The 19,114-nt window shown below is 32.9% G+C and overlaps 1 protein-coding gene and 1 pseudogene across 1 annotated transcript; both read left to right on the top strand.

Annotated features, from left to right (window-relative positions):
• The first annotated feature begins 730 nt into the window (after nt 1–730).
• On the top strand, nt 731–2,505 carry LOC116023528 (receptor kinase-like protein Xa21). The gene is made up of 2 exons (XM_031264528.1): nt 731–2,413; nt 2,485–2,505. The coding sequence occupies exons 1-2, from the start codon at nt 731–733 to the stop codon at nt 2,503–2,505; spliced, it is 1,704 nt and encodes a 567-aa protein (XP_031120388.1).
• Nucleotides 2,506–2,807: 302 nt separating this feature from the next.
• Nucleotides 2,808–3,615, top strand: LOC116023527 (annotated as a pseudogene).
• The last annotated feature ends 15,499 nt before the right edge of the window (nt 3,616–19,114 follow it).

The following is a 19,114-nucleotide window of genomic DNA, read 5'->3' as shown; positions in this document are numbered from 1 at the left end:
AATTACATATAAAAACATTAACTTTTAAAAATAAATTCTACACTTCTTCACTTGTTATAAATTTGTAATAAACAACTAACAATTCTTGTTAATATGTACTCCGTACTATTTTTAAAACTAAAAGTTACATAAAACGAATACAAGTAACTGAAGTAAGTGCCACATAATCTTGTTAAAGTCTAGTTCACGTAAAATGTGTAATAATTTTTAATTAAATTAAAACGTAATACATTTTATGAATTTATAGAAAAGTGTTATATTTTAGTTAAAAGTAGTATTACATGTTTCACATTAAATTGTTTCATATAAGACTTATATAGAATATGATTTTGTAACTCTACATTAGAAGTTAAAATAGTTCAAATTGATTTAAATAAAAATATATTAAAGTTAAAATGTAATATGATAATAATATCCATATATATATTACGTCAAATTCGCATGCACAACTTATTTTCACATATTATAATGTCATTGTAGAACCTAATAGGAAACCGATCGTTTGTGCATACACTTGCTGCATTGATGAGTTCATGAGAAAATAAGCATTTTGACTGGTTGGCTGGCAGGTGTAATACCAAAAGAGTTGGGAAAACTTCATATGTTGGAGCAAATAACGTTAGACTTGGCTAACTTAAGTGGGTCCATACCCAAGGAAATCTTCAACATTTCTTCTTTACAAATAATTTCATTTGCATTCAATAACCTTGTGGGCACACTTCCTTCAAGCATGGGGCATGCTCTATTGAACTTAGAGGTACTCTATCTTAATGAAAATAGGCTCTTTGGAGTGATACCAGACTCTATCTCAAATTGTTCAAACCTTATTAATTTAGCTTTTGAAGATAACCATTTCAGCGGCACATTACCTACATCTCTTGGTAATCTAAGGCTCCTCGAAAAACTATTTATAGATGGAAACATGCTCACAAATGATGTTGAATCTCCAGAGTTGAGTATTATCAACTCTTTGGTAAATTGCAATTACTTGGAGACAGTACACTTAGATGATAACCCTCTAGATGCTATCCTTCCGTCATCAATTGGGAATCTTTCTTCATCCCTTGAATTGTTGTCTGCATGGGGTTGTGGGTTAAAGGGAATCATACCGAATCAACTAGGAAACTTAAGCAGCTTGATTGCCTTGGATCTGCATAGCAATAACTTGGTCGGATTTATTCCACCAATTCTAGATAGGGCTAGTAAGCTCCAAGTATTGGATCTCAGTAATAATAGACTGAGTGGTCCTATTCCTGATAGCCTTTGTGATCTTCCCGATCTATATGCATTATTTTTGAGTAACAATCAGTTGTTTGGTAGTTTGCTGAAGTGCTTTGGTAATAGCACTTCCCTCAGAAAAATATATCTAGATTCAAACCATTTGATTTCTAGAATGCCTTCAAGTTTGTGCTATCTCAAAGACTTATTAGAGCTTGATTTGAGTTCAAATTTCTTAGATGGATTTATACCAAATGACATTGAAGGTTTGAAGGCACTTTCACTTCTAAACATGTCTCGCAATCAAATCTCTGGAAATATCCCTGTCACTATTGGACAATTGCAAAATTTGATTTCTCTTTCCCTTGAACAGAATAAACTTGAAGGATCTATTCCAAAGCAAATAAGTCAAATTGTTTCTTTGGAATCATTAGATTTATCTCTAAACAAACTCTCTGGTTCAATTCCGGTATCTTTGGAAAGACTTGAATACCTCAAATACTTCAACGTCTCATTCAATGAATTGAGTGGTAAAATTCCATCAGCTGGTTGTTTCAAGAACTTTTCAAGTGCATCATTCATGTTCAACAAGGAGTTATGTGGAAATCCTAGGTTTCACGTACCACCGTGCCATTCTACTCACCATTCGAGGATTAAAATAAGACTTCTTATTGCTCTTGCATCTCTTGGAGCTTCATTGATAATTACTTTTGTAATTATTGCATTTGTCCTTACAAAGCGACAAAGGAAACTTAAAGTCCCAAGTATGACAGATATTGGCTTTCCATGGGACAAATTAAGGATTTCTTATAATGAGCTTTCAAGGGCTACTTGTTCCTTTAGCCAAAACAATCTCGTTGGTTCAGGGAGTTTTGGCTCTGTGTATAAAGGGACTTTGGATGACGGGATGCTTATAGCAGTGAAGGTATTTAATCAATCAGAAGATGCACTTGATAGTTTTAATGTTGAGATTGAAGTGCTAAAGAATTTACGTCATCGAAATCTCACTAAGGTGATTACGGGATGTTTTGCCATTGACTTTAAGGCCTTAGTCCTTGAGTACATGCCAAATGGAAGCCTTGACCAGTGGCTACATTCACAAAGAAACTTCTTGGATATGGTTCAGAGGTTGAATATAATGATTGATGTTGCATGTGCTTTAGACTATCTTCATAATGGTTACACAATACCAGTGGTTCATTGTGATTTAAAGCCTACAAATGTGCTATTAGATGAAGAAATGGTAGCCCATGTATGTGATTTTAGTGTGACAAAGTTGTTAACTGAGGAGGAGAGCTTCAAGCATACCGAAACTCTAGCAACACTAGGGTATATGGCACCAGGTAAATGCGATTTTAATTTTTTATTAAATTTATTCTTAAAATATATATCATTATTTTAAAATAATCATGGACTAGTCGTCCATTTTCCATTCCAAATCTTATGATGGATTGATGGTATTTTTCATAATCGCAGAGTATGGATCCACAGGAATGATATCAACACAATGTGACATTTATAGTTTTGGAATTGTGCTAATGGAAACATTTTCAGCAAGAAGGCCCACAGATGAAACATTTGGTGAAGATATGAGCTTGAAAAATTGGATAAATGATTCTTTACCTCATCATGTACTTCAAGTTGTAGATCCCAACTTACTAAGGGCAGATGATAATGATGAAGACTTCAATGAGAAATTGCAGTGTATATCCTCCATATTAGAATTGGCATTGCATTGTGCAGTGGAATCCCCTCAAAAGCGATTAAATGCAACAGACGTTGTAGCAAGACTGAATAAAATCAAACTTCAATTTCTAAGAAGTGTTGGGACCTGATAAAATTTTGGAACGATACAAGAAGTGTTAACTGAGATTGCCATGCTCCCTCTCCTTGAATTTTGCAGCATACTTCAATGATGCTCAGAGGCAAGCTACTAAGGATGCAGGCATCATTGCTGAATTGAATGTGGCTAGGATTATCAATGAACCAACTATAGCTAGGTGCCATTGCCTATGGATTGGACAAGAAAGGCGGTGAAAAGAACATTCTTGTCTTTGACCTTTGCTTGGTGGTGGAACTTTTGATGACAGTATCCTAACTATTGATAGTGGTGTGTTTGAGGTTGTTTCCACGAATGGAGATACTCACCTTGGAGGTAAGGGCCTTTGTAGTTATGCACATGGTTTTTGGGACATGTTTCTTCGTGTTTGGTGGGGTGGCATTTGAGTAATTGTGCTTTAGATAAGATAAATGATTCTTCCTGCAGATCTTGGCCGGCCTAATAACACAAACATTTTATTTACCTTTTGTTCCTGCAGCTGCAGGTGAAGATTTTGATCAGAGAATCTTAAATTGATGAAGAAGAAGCATGGTAAGGACATGAGCAAGGACAACTAACAGGCATGAGATTAATGTCAGCTGGCAAAGAGGGCTCTGAGCAGCCAGCATCAAGTTGGATGGTGTAGAGATTGAATCTGTTTTTGATGATAATGACTTCTCAGAACCGCTTACTCGGGCTCGCTTTTAGGTGAAAAGAGTCTCACAAAGGACAACGTACTGGAATTGCTCCAGCTTTTAGGTGCGTGGCTAGGTAAGGATATTATTTATTTTCTTCCCAATATATATAATTAATGAGAGTTAGTTGCCTTTCCATTCTCTCTCTCAACTGAAATTGTAATGTGCTAGAACAGAGGAACACCTGAACTTGAAGTTACATTTGAGGTTGATGCTAACGGCATCCTGAATGTTAAAGCCGAAGACAAGGCCTGTGGGCGATCTGAGAAGATTACCATCACTAACGATAAAGGCTGCTTGAGCCAAGAAGAAATTGAGCAGTAGATGGTGTTACAGTAATTATATTAACATATAATGTTCAGCTTTGAATCACCGGATGAGTTTTCTTCGATCTCTTAGTGTTTGTTGGAGGAAAAATGATTCGAGTACGTAGTAAGCTTAAACAATGACAGAATTGAAGTTTTTGCATCCGCATTCCTTGTTTGTTGAATCTAAATTATTACTGATTTTATGCATTAATTTGGCAATGTATCTCTTGACAGGGAGCTTAATTATTTTCCTTCTCAATGGCCAAAGAGGAAGCATCCGAATTAGGGACTGTCATTGGAATAGATGTTGGAACAACTTATTCCTGTTTTGGAGTTGATAAAGATGAGCGTATAGAGATCATAGCCAATGACAAAGCTAATATAAGGTAATTGTATCACACCATCATGGGTTGGCTTCACTGACAATGAGAGACTAATTGGTGAGGCAGCCAAGAACCAAGCCACTTCAATTCCAACCCTGAGAGGACCATTTTTTATGTAAAGTAATGAATTTCTGTCTCAAGTTTCCTCCATTATGTGTTTGTGTGTGTGTTTTCAAGCTAACTCTAATGGAGATCTTAAATATATAGGTTTAAAGACAAAGAAGTGCAAAGGGACATGAGAAGGAGAAGATTGAGACAGCAACAAATTAAAATGAGGCCCTTGAATGGTTGGATGAGAATCAGAATGCTGAGAAGGATCTGAGGATTATGTGGAAAAGCTAAAGGAAGTTGAGGCTCTGTGTATCAGAGATCTGGTGGAGCCCCTGGAGGTGGTGGAATCAGTGACGACTACGATGACTCTCATGATGAGCTGTAGATGATGAATGATTATTCTTCCTCTTAATATTATTTCTAGCCACTTTCTAGGTATGATAAATTTTGTCTTGTTTGGTAAATAATCAACCTATCAGTCAATTTTGGCTTATTTGACCACTATTAATTGTTTGGTTAACAAGCTTTTTGTAACTCCAAAATACTAAAATTCAAAAGGCTACTCAAAGCAGTCTTTTCAATTAGCTTTTTGAGAAAAGAAATTATACCAAACAGCTATCAGCTAACAGCTAATTTTACTAAACAACTTTCTACAATCAGCTAATGTTATCAACTAATTATACCTTTTAACCTAATTAGCTAATAGTCATTTACCAAACTAGGGTCATGAAGGTTTGCTTGTTTCAGTTTCTGGGTGATTGTATGTTGAGCATTACTTCTCTGGTTTACTTGGGTTTTCAGGTTATTTCTGTTCAGTTCTTTCGCAAGCTTTCTTGATATTTGGATGATTAAATTTTGGAAAAGGAAAGATACCAGTTCATTTTAAGAAGGGGAGTGTATTTCTAAGGTTGTCTGTTTTGGCAATTGTTAACCTTATTTTTGGATGATGAAAATACATTTGTTATTATGTATATATTTAGGCTCATTTCTTACTTGCAACCAGTGGTAGTCTAAGCCTCTAAGGTTGTCTGTTCTGGCAATTGTTAACCTTATTTATGCTTGGTAGTCTAAGATTTAATGTTGCTAGTTGAATGTGTGAACTTCACTAAGCTTTTCAGAGTATATTGGTTTCATTGGAAAAGAGAAAAAGCAAGTATATATATTGGTTTGATTGGAAAAGCGATGAAATAAGAAAAGTAAGGGGTCATTTAGTAACTTTAAAAAATGGAGGATTCATAGATTTTTTATCTTGAATTTCATAGATTTTTATGAACTTTAAAAGTTTGGAAGTCTTTAAAAATCAAACGGTATTTTATTAAGATTTTTAAAGAGTTTTTAAAAGTCATGTAATATTTAAAAAGTTATGAATTTTTATGGACTTTATATATATATATATATATATATATATATATATATATATAAAGACTTTTGTAGATTTTTCTTTCTCAAATATAAATAGTTGAAATATATTCATCAACCCTAAGATTTTTAAACTTTCCTTCCATCATCATCATCTAGTATTTTCACCCGTGCGATTCATGGAAAATATTTGTTATAATATATTAAGAATATTTGAATCGATATACAATTATTTAAATTATAACATCAAATATCATATAGTGCAATTGAAGATATGATTTGAGTCGTTTATGTTTGTTGATGTTACCATTGCTTGAATTCGAGCAAATAATTGCTCAAATTAATGGCTAATGTGTAGATGTAGGTATGCGGTGCTGTAACTTTAGAGATTTTATATATCACTAGCATTTTCACGCGTGTGTTACACGGAATAGATTTGTTATACGGAGTAATATTTTAAGGATATTTAGATCATATCGATATACAATTATGTAATTATATAAATTATAACATCGAATATTATATAGTCCAATTGATGAAATTGGATATGGTTAGATCAATTATGTTTTATGAAGTTTTTCTTGCTTGAATTAGAGCAAATAATTGTCCAATTACCCGTGGGACGTACAGATAAATTGTTTTATTATATATTTAAATAATAAAATTAAAGATAAAATTATAAAAAATTTAGTATTTAAAATGTAAATATTTGATTATAAGATTAGTTTAAAAGTATCACTCAATTAATTGAATAATATATGACTTGTTTATCTACAATTATCTTAAAAATTAAGATATATAATACGGAACTTGTGGGGATTAAACCCAAGTTCTCCTGAAATTCTTCCCCACAAAGAGAGCTCATTTGCCACTTGAGCTACCCCATTGGGTTACGGCTTATGTAATTATATTATTACTAAAATAAATATGGGAAAAATGAGAAATAATTTAATTCTTATTGTTATAAAAATAAATCCAACGACGACCCATGTTTAACTTAATTATCATAATAATTATTAAACAATTATAATTACTCAATTACACTAATATATGTGCAATTATACTTTTATACCTTAAGTATATTCATTTTCATCATATCACATTTAGTTTTTTCTTCCTCTTCCATATCTGAATGAATTAATTGTAATTATTATAAAAATGAAAACACCAACAACCCATGTAATTTACAACATCTCATTACAATTGTCTTCGACAAAAAAAAAAAAAAAAAAAAAAAAAAAAAAAAAAAAAAAAAGATCATCTCAATCCTTTAACCCTAACACCTTGTACAATCAAATCAATCGTACCCTTATTGTCCGAGCAATACTTTGGACATTTATTTCATTGAGTAAAACGAAAGTACGATTCATTATGGGTAGATTTTTAAGTATGTGGGTGAAAAAAGGATGAAATATAACGAAAAATGATGAATTCTAGTAAGGTAAAAAAAATCTTGAAATGCATGATTTATATATTAGTCTCGAAATCAATTAGATACAAATTATATTAGGAAAAGTATTAAAAAAATGACTTAATAATTATAGTACATTAATGCCGGAAAACATTATTCTTTAGTTATAATTATAATAATATTATACTTTACGTATATACTGTAAACGCGAAAAACATGAATTTTATATATTCAAAATTCAAAAATGTCGGTTACAAGTAGTAGTATGTATCAAACGAGAAAGGGTACACTCTCTGTATGTAAAAAGAAGTCCTTCGATGCTCTACTAGAAGTCTGCCGATTGGAAGTGTGTCGAATTGGAGGTATGCTGAGTTCAGAGTATGCTGAACTAAAAGTATGCCGAGTTCAGAGTATGTTGAACTGGAAGTATGCTGAGGTCAGAGTATGCTGAACTGGAAGTATTCCGAGTTGGACATATGCCAAGTTTGGAGTATGCTGAGTTCAGAGTATGCTGAACTGGAAGTATGCTGAGTTGGACGTATGCCGAGTTCGGAGCATGCCAAACTGAAAGTATGCCGAGTTCACAGTATGCCGAGTTAGACGTATACCGAGTTTACAGTATGTTGAACTGGACGTATGCCGAGTTCACAGTATGCTGAATTGGAAGTAAGACGTATTACGGGTGTATGTGTTCCTTGGCGCAAATATACTGCGGACGCGTTCTAGACGATATCTCGACAAGATGTAGATCTTCAGAGCTTCAATAATGTCATCGAGGGGTCATTCAAGATGTCAAATGAGGGCTCTATTTACAGTGAAAAATGTAACCACTATCCCTCAACAAACTTCCTAAACATTTATCTAACTTAACTAGTTTTTCTTATGTGCGATGCCAAAAAAATAGGTGTCAATATTAATATTTTATATTTAAATTTTAAATTTATTTAGATTTTATATATTTAAATTATTGTAAATAATAATAATAATAATAATAATAATAATAATGTAAAATATTTTTATAAATTTTATATTTATATTTTAGAAAATAACTAACATATAACTCTAATATATGATGTGCACTTATTATTATTATTATTATTATTATTATTATTATTGAAGAAAATAAGAAAATATATAGTGGATGCTTGTACATGATAATAATAGTGGAAAAGATAACGGAAGTTATAACGGTACGGTAGGGATATGTTTGTCTAATATATTGTAAAGTGCAACTTTTATAGCGTAATGTACAAAAAAAAACTTAACGGAAAAAACGGACATCAATGAAGGGTATAACCTCCATACACACTTATTATGTTTTTAGATTAGATTAATTAATTAATTAAGAAAATGAACCTTGCCAAAATCAAGTCCAGGTTCAAGATTAAATCATCCAATTCAAATTCGAATTAAATTATAATTATCAAATTTAAATAAATTATAATTATAATTAAATTCAAATATGAATTGAGATTTGACCAATTAATTAATTAATTAATTCAATAATCCAAAATCAAGTTTAATTGGGCTAATTAAATCAATTTAATTATCATGGTCTAATAATTAATTCAATAATTAATCTTGAAATTAGGCCCAATAATGATTTAGTCGACCCATTTTTCGGCCTCAAATTTTTTGTGTCTACATATAAGTAATATACAGGATTAGGATTCTATATACAGGAAAGATAATGTAAAAAGTAAATTATTAATTAGATTATCTAATATAATTGTCTTACTAATTGATTCTTATGCTACTATAATTCATGCATTTGAAGACTTTTTTATTATTAAGCTAAATATCTGTTAATTGTCTTAATAATTAAAATAATTCTTAGTAACGTGCGTAGTACTAAAAATATTATTTTGATTTTTTTATAATTAAGATATAATATTATTAAGCGAAAATAATTAAAATAATTAGTCCATATGAATGGTATAAATACGATTGAAATACATAAAGAGCTTAATGATATTAGTTCATGATTAAAGACGGAGTTTGAGGTGAAACGCTTGGGGAACCCAAGTACGATCTCCTTGAAGCTAAAGAATGTTACACACCAGTTAGCCTACTTGAAAAACGTCTTAGAGATGTTTTATATGGATAAGTATCATGTACTTATCATACTAATGGTTGTCCAATCTTTGAAGTGGCCAGATACGAAACCACCATTTAGATTCTAAAAGGATAATGAGGATACCTTAAAGACCAAAGTCCATTACTTCATTGTAGTGGGGACACTATTTTGGGACTAGAAGTTCCATAATTGTATCGGGCCTAATATTGTTTTCGCGATGAAATTGCTAGCAACGTTTAGCACTCCTCCTACAATAAAATACTGGAATAATACTTAACATATCCTCTAGTATTTTCGAGATACAAATGCTTGACATTTATGTAAGAAACTAAGATATGTTTTTTTATGGACTACTTGGGTACTGGCTATACTGTATGATCTCCATGATGTCAAGTCTCAAACTGGTTATGATATGTTTTTACCCACAATGTCCTATATGAGGATGATAAAGCTCGTGTTGCACAAATAAAAAATTAGTACATTTATACATATTTGACAAAGTATATATAGCGTCAAAATTCAACCCATGTGAGCTAGCTCTAGAAGAGTCACAAGATTATTATACAAGATATTCACTCTAGTCACAATGTAGAAGATTTGTTCACAAAATTACTCTCGACACTTATTATTTTTTAAAAGGATATTTTTATGTGTAGGATTTGAACATTGTTATCTTCAGGGGAGTGTCATTTACTTAAATCAATCCTGAAGACTGGGTCTTGAAGGCCAACAACTATACTCTTTTTCCTCTGATTAAGTTTTGATATTATTTTCATAATTAAAAGTTTTTTTTTTATTGAGGCAGCTAGTACAACACATGAATACACATATATCATGTGCTCTTTTCATCAACTAGATTTTTTCCACGGGGTTTTTCTAGTGAGATTTTTAACGAGGCATGAGTATGGTATAGTAATGTCAAAAGGGGAAAGGTACAAATAAATACTTAAATAGACAAACCCCAAAACCCTAAAAATTATGCCCTGGTGTTTTATGATTGGTTTATGGTTGTACTATTTTTCTCTAAGCTAAGTTTTTTCCCACTAGGTTTTCTTAGCCTAAGGTTTTTAATGAGACAACCCGTGCAACATATGATTTGACACATACATCATGTAGTGTTTTCCTCGACTAGGTTATAGGATTTTTCTAGCAAGGTTATAATTAGGCATGAGTACAGTAAGATAATGACCAAAGGGGAGTGTTGTAAATATATATTTTTATTATGGCCATTATCCTATTTTCTCGGATCATGTATTGTATTCTGTTTACCCCATGTTATATCTTTATATTTGCGGTGATCTAATGAGAATGCGGTTATGAAGTTCTTGAGATCAATTTGATTTCTTTTCCCTCTTTCTCTCTGTATGATTATAGCTTACGATTACGCCCAAGATTCACGTGAGAATACATCCTGAATCACAACAGTTAATTGTTTATATACGAAAGAATACTAATGCATTTGCACTAATCATGCTTCCTCTTCTTATATTGAACATATGTTGCATGTATGAATTTAGACGTAGCATAATACAATTCGTCTCAATAGCACAGAAATAAGAAAATGATAATTTTTAAAAAAAATATAATAAATGAAACATGGGGAGACATAAATATAAAAATAGATGGGTATTTTGATAAATATTTTACAAAAATATATAAATATTAATTGTCTACTAACATAATTAAAAGAAGTGCAGAATATTTAAGTACTACATACAAATTCAATTTTTTTAAAAAGAAAAAAAAAAGAAAAAGAAAAAAATACAATGTCCAAAACATTTTAAAACTTGAATATTTTAGTCTACATACTCTTTCATGGGAAATTATTGTATGGACCATGGTCCAAGCAAAATATACATTTTTAATATACTAAAAGTACATTACTCATGTACTGGATGTATATTGTACAAAATAATGTACTTTCAGTACTTAAATAATGTACTTTTTCTGAATATAATGTACATTTTTTAATATGCTAAAAGTACATTATTTATGTACTGAATATACATTATTAAATAGTATGGTCTACACAGCTGTGTATGGACCATGGTCCACACAATTTCATTACCACTCTATTTTAAAAAGAAAATGCAAAGATATGGGGAAAAATGTAAATGGATTAAAATTCACTGTTTCACTTTAAAAACGATAATCTCAAACGAGTAAAAAGTTTAGCGAGGGGGTGAGTAGTTTTTTTTTTTTCTTCAATTTTTAAGAAAGATATATCTTAATTTAGACTATCTGAGTTAATATCTAAATAGGACACATGAATGTGATGTTGAAATTTTAACTTAATAGTCTTACAAATTTGTTTGGCTTTAACACAAAACGAAAGTCTTTGAAGTTGTTATAATTTCAATTTCCTTGATTAGACATAATTTTACTATTAAAAACTTGTTTGACTTTAACACACAACAAAAGTCTTTGAAGTTGTTATAATTTCAATTTCATTGATTAGACATAATTTAAGTTTTTGAATTATGAATGTAGATATTGATTGGAAGGCACAAAATTCAAGCAATGAATTAAATGCATAGAAAGACTTATAGTGATTCAATCAATCATTATACGGTGGTCCATGCTCACATTGAAGATTCGTACAATATATATACATACTTTATTTTACATTTACAGAGCGTTTAGTTGGAAAGAATGAATTAAAAGGGAAAAAATTTGTAATTTAGTGGGAAAAGAATAAGGTTATAATAAAGTAACAATTCAAATTACATTGTTTGGTAAGGAAAAAGAATTATTGGGATTGAGAAGGAAATAAGTGGCATAAAGACTAAAATATCCTTGTGTAATCTATATCTATATTTATTATATATAAAAGTAAGATCCTCCTAGTTCATTTTCTCGTCCAAACTTTTGTAGTCAATTAATTAAATATTTTATTGGTCAAATAATTAATAAAGGTTATTTAAAGTTTATTGGTAATATTGTTTCTATATCCATGTATCAATACTATTAATAAAAGTAAAATTCTCCCTTCAACTTTACCGCACAAACTAATATTATTAATTAATTGGTAAAAAATTTAATATAGTTTAATTGGTAACAAAAATTTATTTACAAAATTATGAGAATAAATTAAATCTTTATAATTGTGAGTATAATGTAAACAAATTCTGTGTAATTTTATAAGAAAAATAATTTATTAATTATTATTTACGCCATAGTAATAATTCGAATGCTTATCTATACTTTTATATCTATACTACTACTAATAAAAATAAAATCATCGTTTGTGAAATTCACACCTAAACAATAGTAAAGATAAAATGGAAAAGAAAAACTGATATTACTAATTGATTGAAAATATAAAAAGATCGTAATCTATACTATATATAAAAGTAAACTCCTCCTATTTCATTTCCCGCCCAAACTTTTGTAGTTAATTAATTAAATATTTTATTGGTCAAATAATTAATATAGCTTATTTGGTAAGAAATTATAAAATGAAAATTAACTAATATCTATTAATTGGTAATATTGTTTCTATATTTACGTATCAATACTATTAATAATAGTAAAATCATCTCCTCCAACTTTCCATCACAAACTAATATTATTAATTAATTGTTAAAAAAATTAATAAGGTTTAATTGGTAACAAAATTTTATTTACCAAATTATGAGAATAATTAAATCATTATAATTGTGAGAATAATGGAAATAAATTCTACGTAATTTTATAAGAAAAATAATTTATTAATTATTATTTACGCCAATAATAATAATTCGAATACTTATCTATACTTCTATATCCATACTACTATTAATGAAAATAAAATCATCTTTTGTGAAATTTACGTCCAAACAATATTAAAGATAAAATGGAAAAGAAGAACTGATATTACTAATTGATTGAGGCTCTGTTTGGCAGAGCTTATTTAGGAGCTTATAGCTTATTTTAAACTACTAATAAGCTATAAGCTCTGTTTGGTAATGTTCTCAAAATAAGTTAGTAGCTTAAAATAAGAGCTTATTTTGAAACGCTACTTGGAGTAGCTTTTCAAAATAAGCTAGTAGCTTTTTAACTTTTTTCCATCTTTATCCTTATTATTTTATATAAATGACACCCTTTACCCCTCTCAATTAAAATCCTTTTAACATTTTCTTTTCATTATGTTTGGTTGTAATTTCAGTTTGATATTTATATTTGAACATTAATTTCTGTATGAACTAATCTTATTAATTCTATTTTTTCTTTACTTTATATATTTTCAAATATATGTTCTTACTTTATATTTTATTTAAATATATTGATTTCATTATTTTATAATTTAATATATAAACAAACCTATTTAAATTTAAAATTATTTAAATTGTATGAAGATGCCATTTTTAGTCTTTTTGCATTTATCAGCTTATCAAAAAGCTAATTTACCAAACACTTTTAAGCATAACAGCTCTTCAGATTTCAGCTTCGAGCTTATAGCTTTTCAGTTTTCAGCTACTTTTCAGCTTTCAGCTACCTTTTCAGCTAGGTTTGCAAACATAGCCTGAAAATATAAAAAGATCGTAATGGAAAATGAAACGAAAATTAGGCAAATTGGGAAAGAAAAAGGGTATTACTATTGACTGAAAATTATTTAAAAACTTTAAAAAATATCAATAACACTTTCCTTTTGAAAACTTTAATTTATTTAAAATAATAAAAATAATTAAACATGGGTTGTTAGATTTTTTTTAATAATTACAATTAATTCATTCAAATATGGAGGAGCAAGAAAAAACTAAATGCGATATGGTGAAAATGAATATACATAAGGTATAAAAGTATAATTGCACATATATTAGTGTAATTAACTAATAATAATTGCCTCATAATTATTATGGTAATTAAGCTAAAATTGGTCGTTGAATTTATTTTTATAATAATTATAATTAAATTATTTCTCATATTTATTTTAGTAATACTATAATTACATAAGTCATATTACATATCAATCTTTTTAAGATAATGGTAGACAAACAAGTCATATATTATTCAATTAATTGAGTAATACTTTTGCACTAATCTTATAATCAAATAAATGCACACGTTCAATATTATAATTTTTTTATAATTTCATCTTTATTTTTATTGTCTAAATATATAATAAAAAAATCTATATGTGCATCGTACGGGTAATTGGACAATTATTTGCTCTAATCCAAACAAGGAGAAAATCATAAAACATAATTGATCCAACAAATTTTATCAATTGCGCTATATAATATTCGATGTTATAATTTATATAATTGTATATCGATCCAAATATTCTTAAAATATTATCACAAATTCATTTCATGCAACGCACGGGCGAAAATACTAGTAATAATAATACTCCATCTGTCCCATTTTACCTTTCTTACTTTTCTTTTTAGTTTGTCCCAAAATATTGTCCTCTTTCCAAAATTGTACATCACCATCATTCTACTTTTTCTAATTTACGCTTATGACTTTTGCTTTCTTTATTGCTTTTATTTCTAAAAGTGAAAAAGTGATGGGCATAATTGGAAAGGACATTACATTTACTTTAATTTCTTAAAAAGCGTGCAAAAAGCAAATGAGACAACCAATTCGGGACGGAGGGAGCAACAACAACAACAACAACAGCAACAACAGCAACAGCAACAACAGCAACAGCAACAACAACAACAACAACAACAACAACAACAACAATGGGTCATAGCCAGCTTAAAGGGTTTTCACAAGAAGTGGAAGAAAAATTTCTTTCTTTGTTAAACCCTCCGACCCTCAAGACACCTTTGTTAGGAACATATTGTAATAGGTTTTGATGATACCAAATGTAACCTATAATCCCCTAAGTCTCGAAAGATAGAAATTATATGTAAGTTCGACAAGTAAACTAAGAGCGAAAATACAACCGGGTAACTTGAGCTCAACTCGGAAAATATTTAATCTTAAGGTAAACTTGTGTGAACATCTTAGAAAGTCTCGTGTTGTAATCCTATAGATAGATCAGAAGAAGGCACGGGACAACACTGGAGGAATAAGGGTCTGCGAGACATCAACTAAGTCTCGAGACATAAGCAGAGTCCGAGAGATAGGATCTCTCGATACAACAACCCAGTTCGAGACATAAGCAGAGTTCGAGAGATAGATCTCTCGATACATGGGGATCAAGACATCAAACAATAGAGACATCAATCTTGGTCTCGATAAACTGACATTTCTCCAAAAGGCTGAATGATGGTCAGGAAGCATGAATAAAGTTTGGAGAAGAAGAATATCATTGAGATAAAATATTAAGGAGGTGCCAGAAGTGGATGCCACATCAGAATTCCACAACAAACGGATAGAAGGTGCACTAATCCAAAGTCGGTCTTATTCCCTAAAACGAGGATCAATGGGAATTTAAAAAGAGTAACTTTTACCAAAAGTAGCAAGTGGAGCATGGACTCAAGAAAGTGGATTATGGAATATCCACTACCAAACAAAAGGTTCAAGTTACAAGACCACCACTCTATGAAAAATGCTGAAAAGATGCAAGTCCCATACATAGCATGGGAGACAGATTTCAAACGGAATAATTTTCCCTCCAACGGAATTATTTCTCAACTCTCATATAAAAAGGATGTGAAGACACAAGAAGAAGAAAGTTGGTTCATTCGAAAATCTTAAGAGGTGTCTGCTTAGAACATTCAAAAGTGCAAGTGCTCAACTTGGAATATCATCCTGATATTCAAAACAGCGAGAAAAACACATCTTAGTGTTTGAGAGAGTTACAAAGCTTAAACTGCTATACATCTAGAAGGTGACCGAAGCTGCCCTACATCGAAGTTGATACAACGATAGCTTCTGGTCAGATTGGAGCTTGTTACACTCAACTGTGACAACCAAAGGTCCTTGCTTTGGATTAAGCAAGAAGAGGCGGAGTAACCTGGCAGCTGTCTAGTGAAGATCCTGAGGCTTGAGGCGGGCTTGGTGATCAAAGCTCAAGTGATCGAGAGGTGGAGTAACTGGAAGCGGGGGAGAAAAACCTGAGGAGAGGCGGAGTAACCTGGGAGCTGTCTTGTGAAGATCTTGAGGCTTGAGGCGGGCTTGGTGATCAAAGCTCAAGTGCTCGATAGGTGGAGTAACAAGAAGCGGGGCGAAAAACCTGAGGCTTGAGGCGGGCTTCGTGATCAAAGCTCAAGCGCTCGATATTGTATTAAAAAGGGAAGTTTTAGTGCAATCCTTCCAGGGAATTTCTGGAAGAAGAGTGGACGTAGGCGGGTTGGCCGAACCACTTAAAAATCTCTCTCGCATTTACTTTCTGTCTTTTATCTCTCGCTACCTAACTCTCGAACTGCACTGCATATAACCGCACCTCTCGAACTAACTCAAACTCGTGCTAACTAAAAGGGGATAACTTTTCCGCTGCGCATAAAATTTTGTCTTCATCTTGTGAGGTATCGGACCTAAACATCCTAAGTCCAATACACACGAGAAGTCGAAAAAGATTTGCAAAATCTTATACAAGTCTATTCACCCCCCCCCCCTCTAGACTTGTACCCCATCCCCTTGGGACCAACAACCTTTTGCTTTCCCCTACATTGGTACCCATGCTTCTATCATTTGGATGGGAAGCCTGATGTAATTGACCTGGACTTGGAAACTGCCGTAGCGGCAATGAAGGGCCAATTGATCACGGTCGAAACATGGTTTGACCTAAGGTCTCTTGGTTGTGCTAACTTGTTGCCTGAGAGGGCAGCTATTGCATGAGGGGGCAGTTACTACAGGTTTTTATTTCTACTTTCTTCCCAAACTCGTATATTTTTCATTTCTTTCTAACCTTTTGTCTTTTCTTTCAGCAGACGGTGCCGATACCGACCTGCTCATTCATCGAAGGACCCTCCAACCTTGCGCCGACTCTAAAGACGAAATCGAGCTTGCCGACAATGACAAGACGCTGGAAAACATAGTCGAGATCTCCTCCGCTTCAAACTCCGAAGCCTCAACCAACCATATGGACTAACGCCTCATCGCCCTCCGAGCTCGCCATAAGGGAAAAACTTCTTCTGCCAAGAAGGGCAAGGGCAAGGTCGATGATTCAGCTTTTTTAGACCCGACCCTTGATGCACATCTTCCTCCGGTCGGCGTGACCATTGGGGCAAGTCCCACAGCTTCTACACTTGCCCTAGCCCACCAACCGCGCCAACGGATTCCCAACCCTAAACGAGCTTCTGACTTTTCTGCCCCAACTGCCTCTTAGAGGGCTAAGCGTGTCCCGGATGCCAACCCTAATGAGGGGGTTCCTGGATGCCAACCTTGATGGGTCCTGACAAGGGAGCCCCAAATTGTCTCCTTCAGTCGGCTGCTTACTACACCCTCCGAGTAATCCCTTTTGTGTTTCCATTCTTTATGTTCTAGTCTTTTATACTCGTCGCTTTTTCCAAGCAGAACTGTTTCATGCTGGACTTAATGGCGCCATCAAGGCTTTGACTAAGGATTCTGAGCTTCTCAAGTTCGCCAAGGCGACCCACTCCAAAGAGGTGAAGAATCTGAAGGCTGATATGGCTAAGCTAAATGCCTACCTTACTGAAGAGCGGGAGAGCGCTAAGAAGCTGGCTGAGGAGCTGATGTCAGCCCGGGAGGAGGCGCTGAAGGAGTTTCGAGAGTTTGAGGACTTTCACGAGGAAGCTATGGCCCATGTCGACATGCACGCCTGGACTACGATGGACAAGTGGTTGGTCGTCCGATAGGGCTGCAGTTCTTGCTCGACCTTGGAGAGGCGGATTATGGCTTAGGGTACCAGGATGCTCAAAAGGAGATCTTCGAGTTGCTTAAGGCCCAAGATGCGACCTTCTCCCTGACTAGTTGGGGCCCTCGCGACCCAACTACCCCCGATGAGGACAAGGGAGCCGAGGATGTAAACGCAAATGCCTTGGTGGATACAACTGGCGATGAGATTTTGATTGATAATGTTTATCTGAACTCGTTCGCCAACTTGAATTCCGTGGCTGGGATGGATCGTGACCCGGTTCCAACTTTTGTTGAGGACGGCCAATGGGATACGGTCGCTACGGAGGAGGAAGACCCATCAGCTTCTCTTCAACTGAATCGTCGACGCCCTAGGAGTTCTGGTCGCAATCCACCTACTAGACCAACGGAGGGTGAAGCGATGGAAGTCCCTTAGTCTGAGGCTTGATTATTATGGCTGTTTCTACTCCATCCTTTTGCTCACCCTGTAATAGAAAATAGGGCTTCAACGAACAACTATTTAGCTTTTCCTGCCTCGACTTCTTTTTACTTTTCGCACATTCTGTTTTTTCTGCTAAGTATAAAGATCGACTGGTCGATAGGGATGACCACGGTTCGGTTCGAACCGTCCGGTTCGAACCGAACCGTGCACTGTTGGAACCGAACCGGAACCGGAACCGTCCGTACGGTTCCGGTTCCGGTTAAGAACCGGAACCCATAAGGTTCCGGTTCCGGTTCCATGATATTTGGAACCGGAACCGGCGGTTCCGAACCGGAACCGGACGGTTCCGGTTTGGAACCGTGTATATTTATATATATAGTATTGTATTATATACTAAATAACATATATATTATATTATATATACTAAATAACATATATTATATATTATATATTATATTATATATTACTAAATAACATATATTATATATATTATATATTATATTATATATTACTAAATAACATATATTATAATATAATATATATTATATTATGTAATATGTTAAATAATGTTAACATACAAGCAATAGCGCATCAGCGCTAATTGAAGCAACAATGCATTTTGCATTGTTGCGTCCAGCGCTGATGCGCTAAAACAAA

The sequence above is a fragment of the Ipomoea triloba genome, chromosome 6 (genome assembly GCF_003576645.1).
Source record: "Ipomoea triloba cultivar NCNSP0323 chromosome 6, ASM357664v1".
NCBI classification, from domain to species: domain Eukaryota; kingdom Viridiplantae; phylum Streptophyta; class Magnoliopsida; order Solanales; family Convolvulaceae; genus Ipomoea; species Ipomoea triloba.
Note: the sequence above shows the minus strand (reverse complement) of the source record. Positions and strands in the feature narration are given on the sequence as shown.

Excerpts from the sequence above, each read along its gene's own strand:
- LOC116023528 (XM_031264528.1), top strand. The coding sequence starts at position 731 with ATGGGGCATGCTCTATTGAACTTAGAGGTACTCTATCTTAATGAAAAT. Across the intron at positions 2,414-2,484 it reads ATGGTTACACAATACCAGTG|TGTGACAAAGTTGTTAACTG; the intron begins GTTCATTGTGAT and ends ATGTGATTTTAG.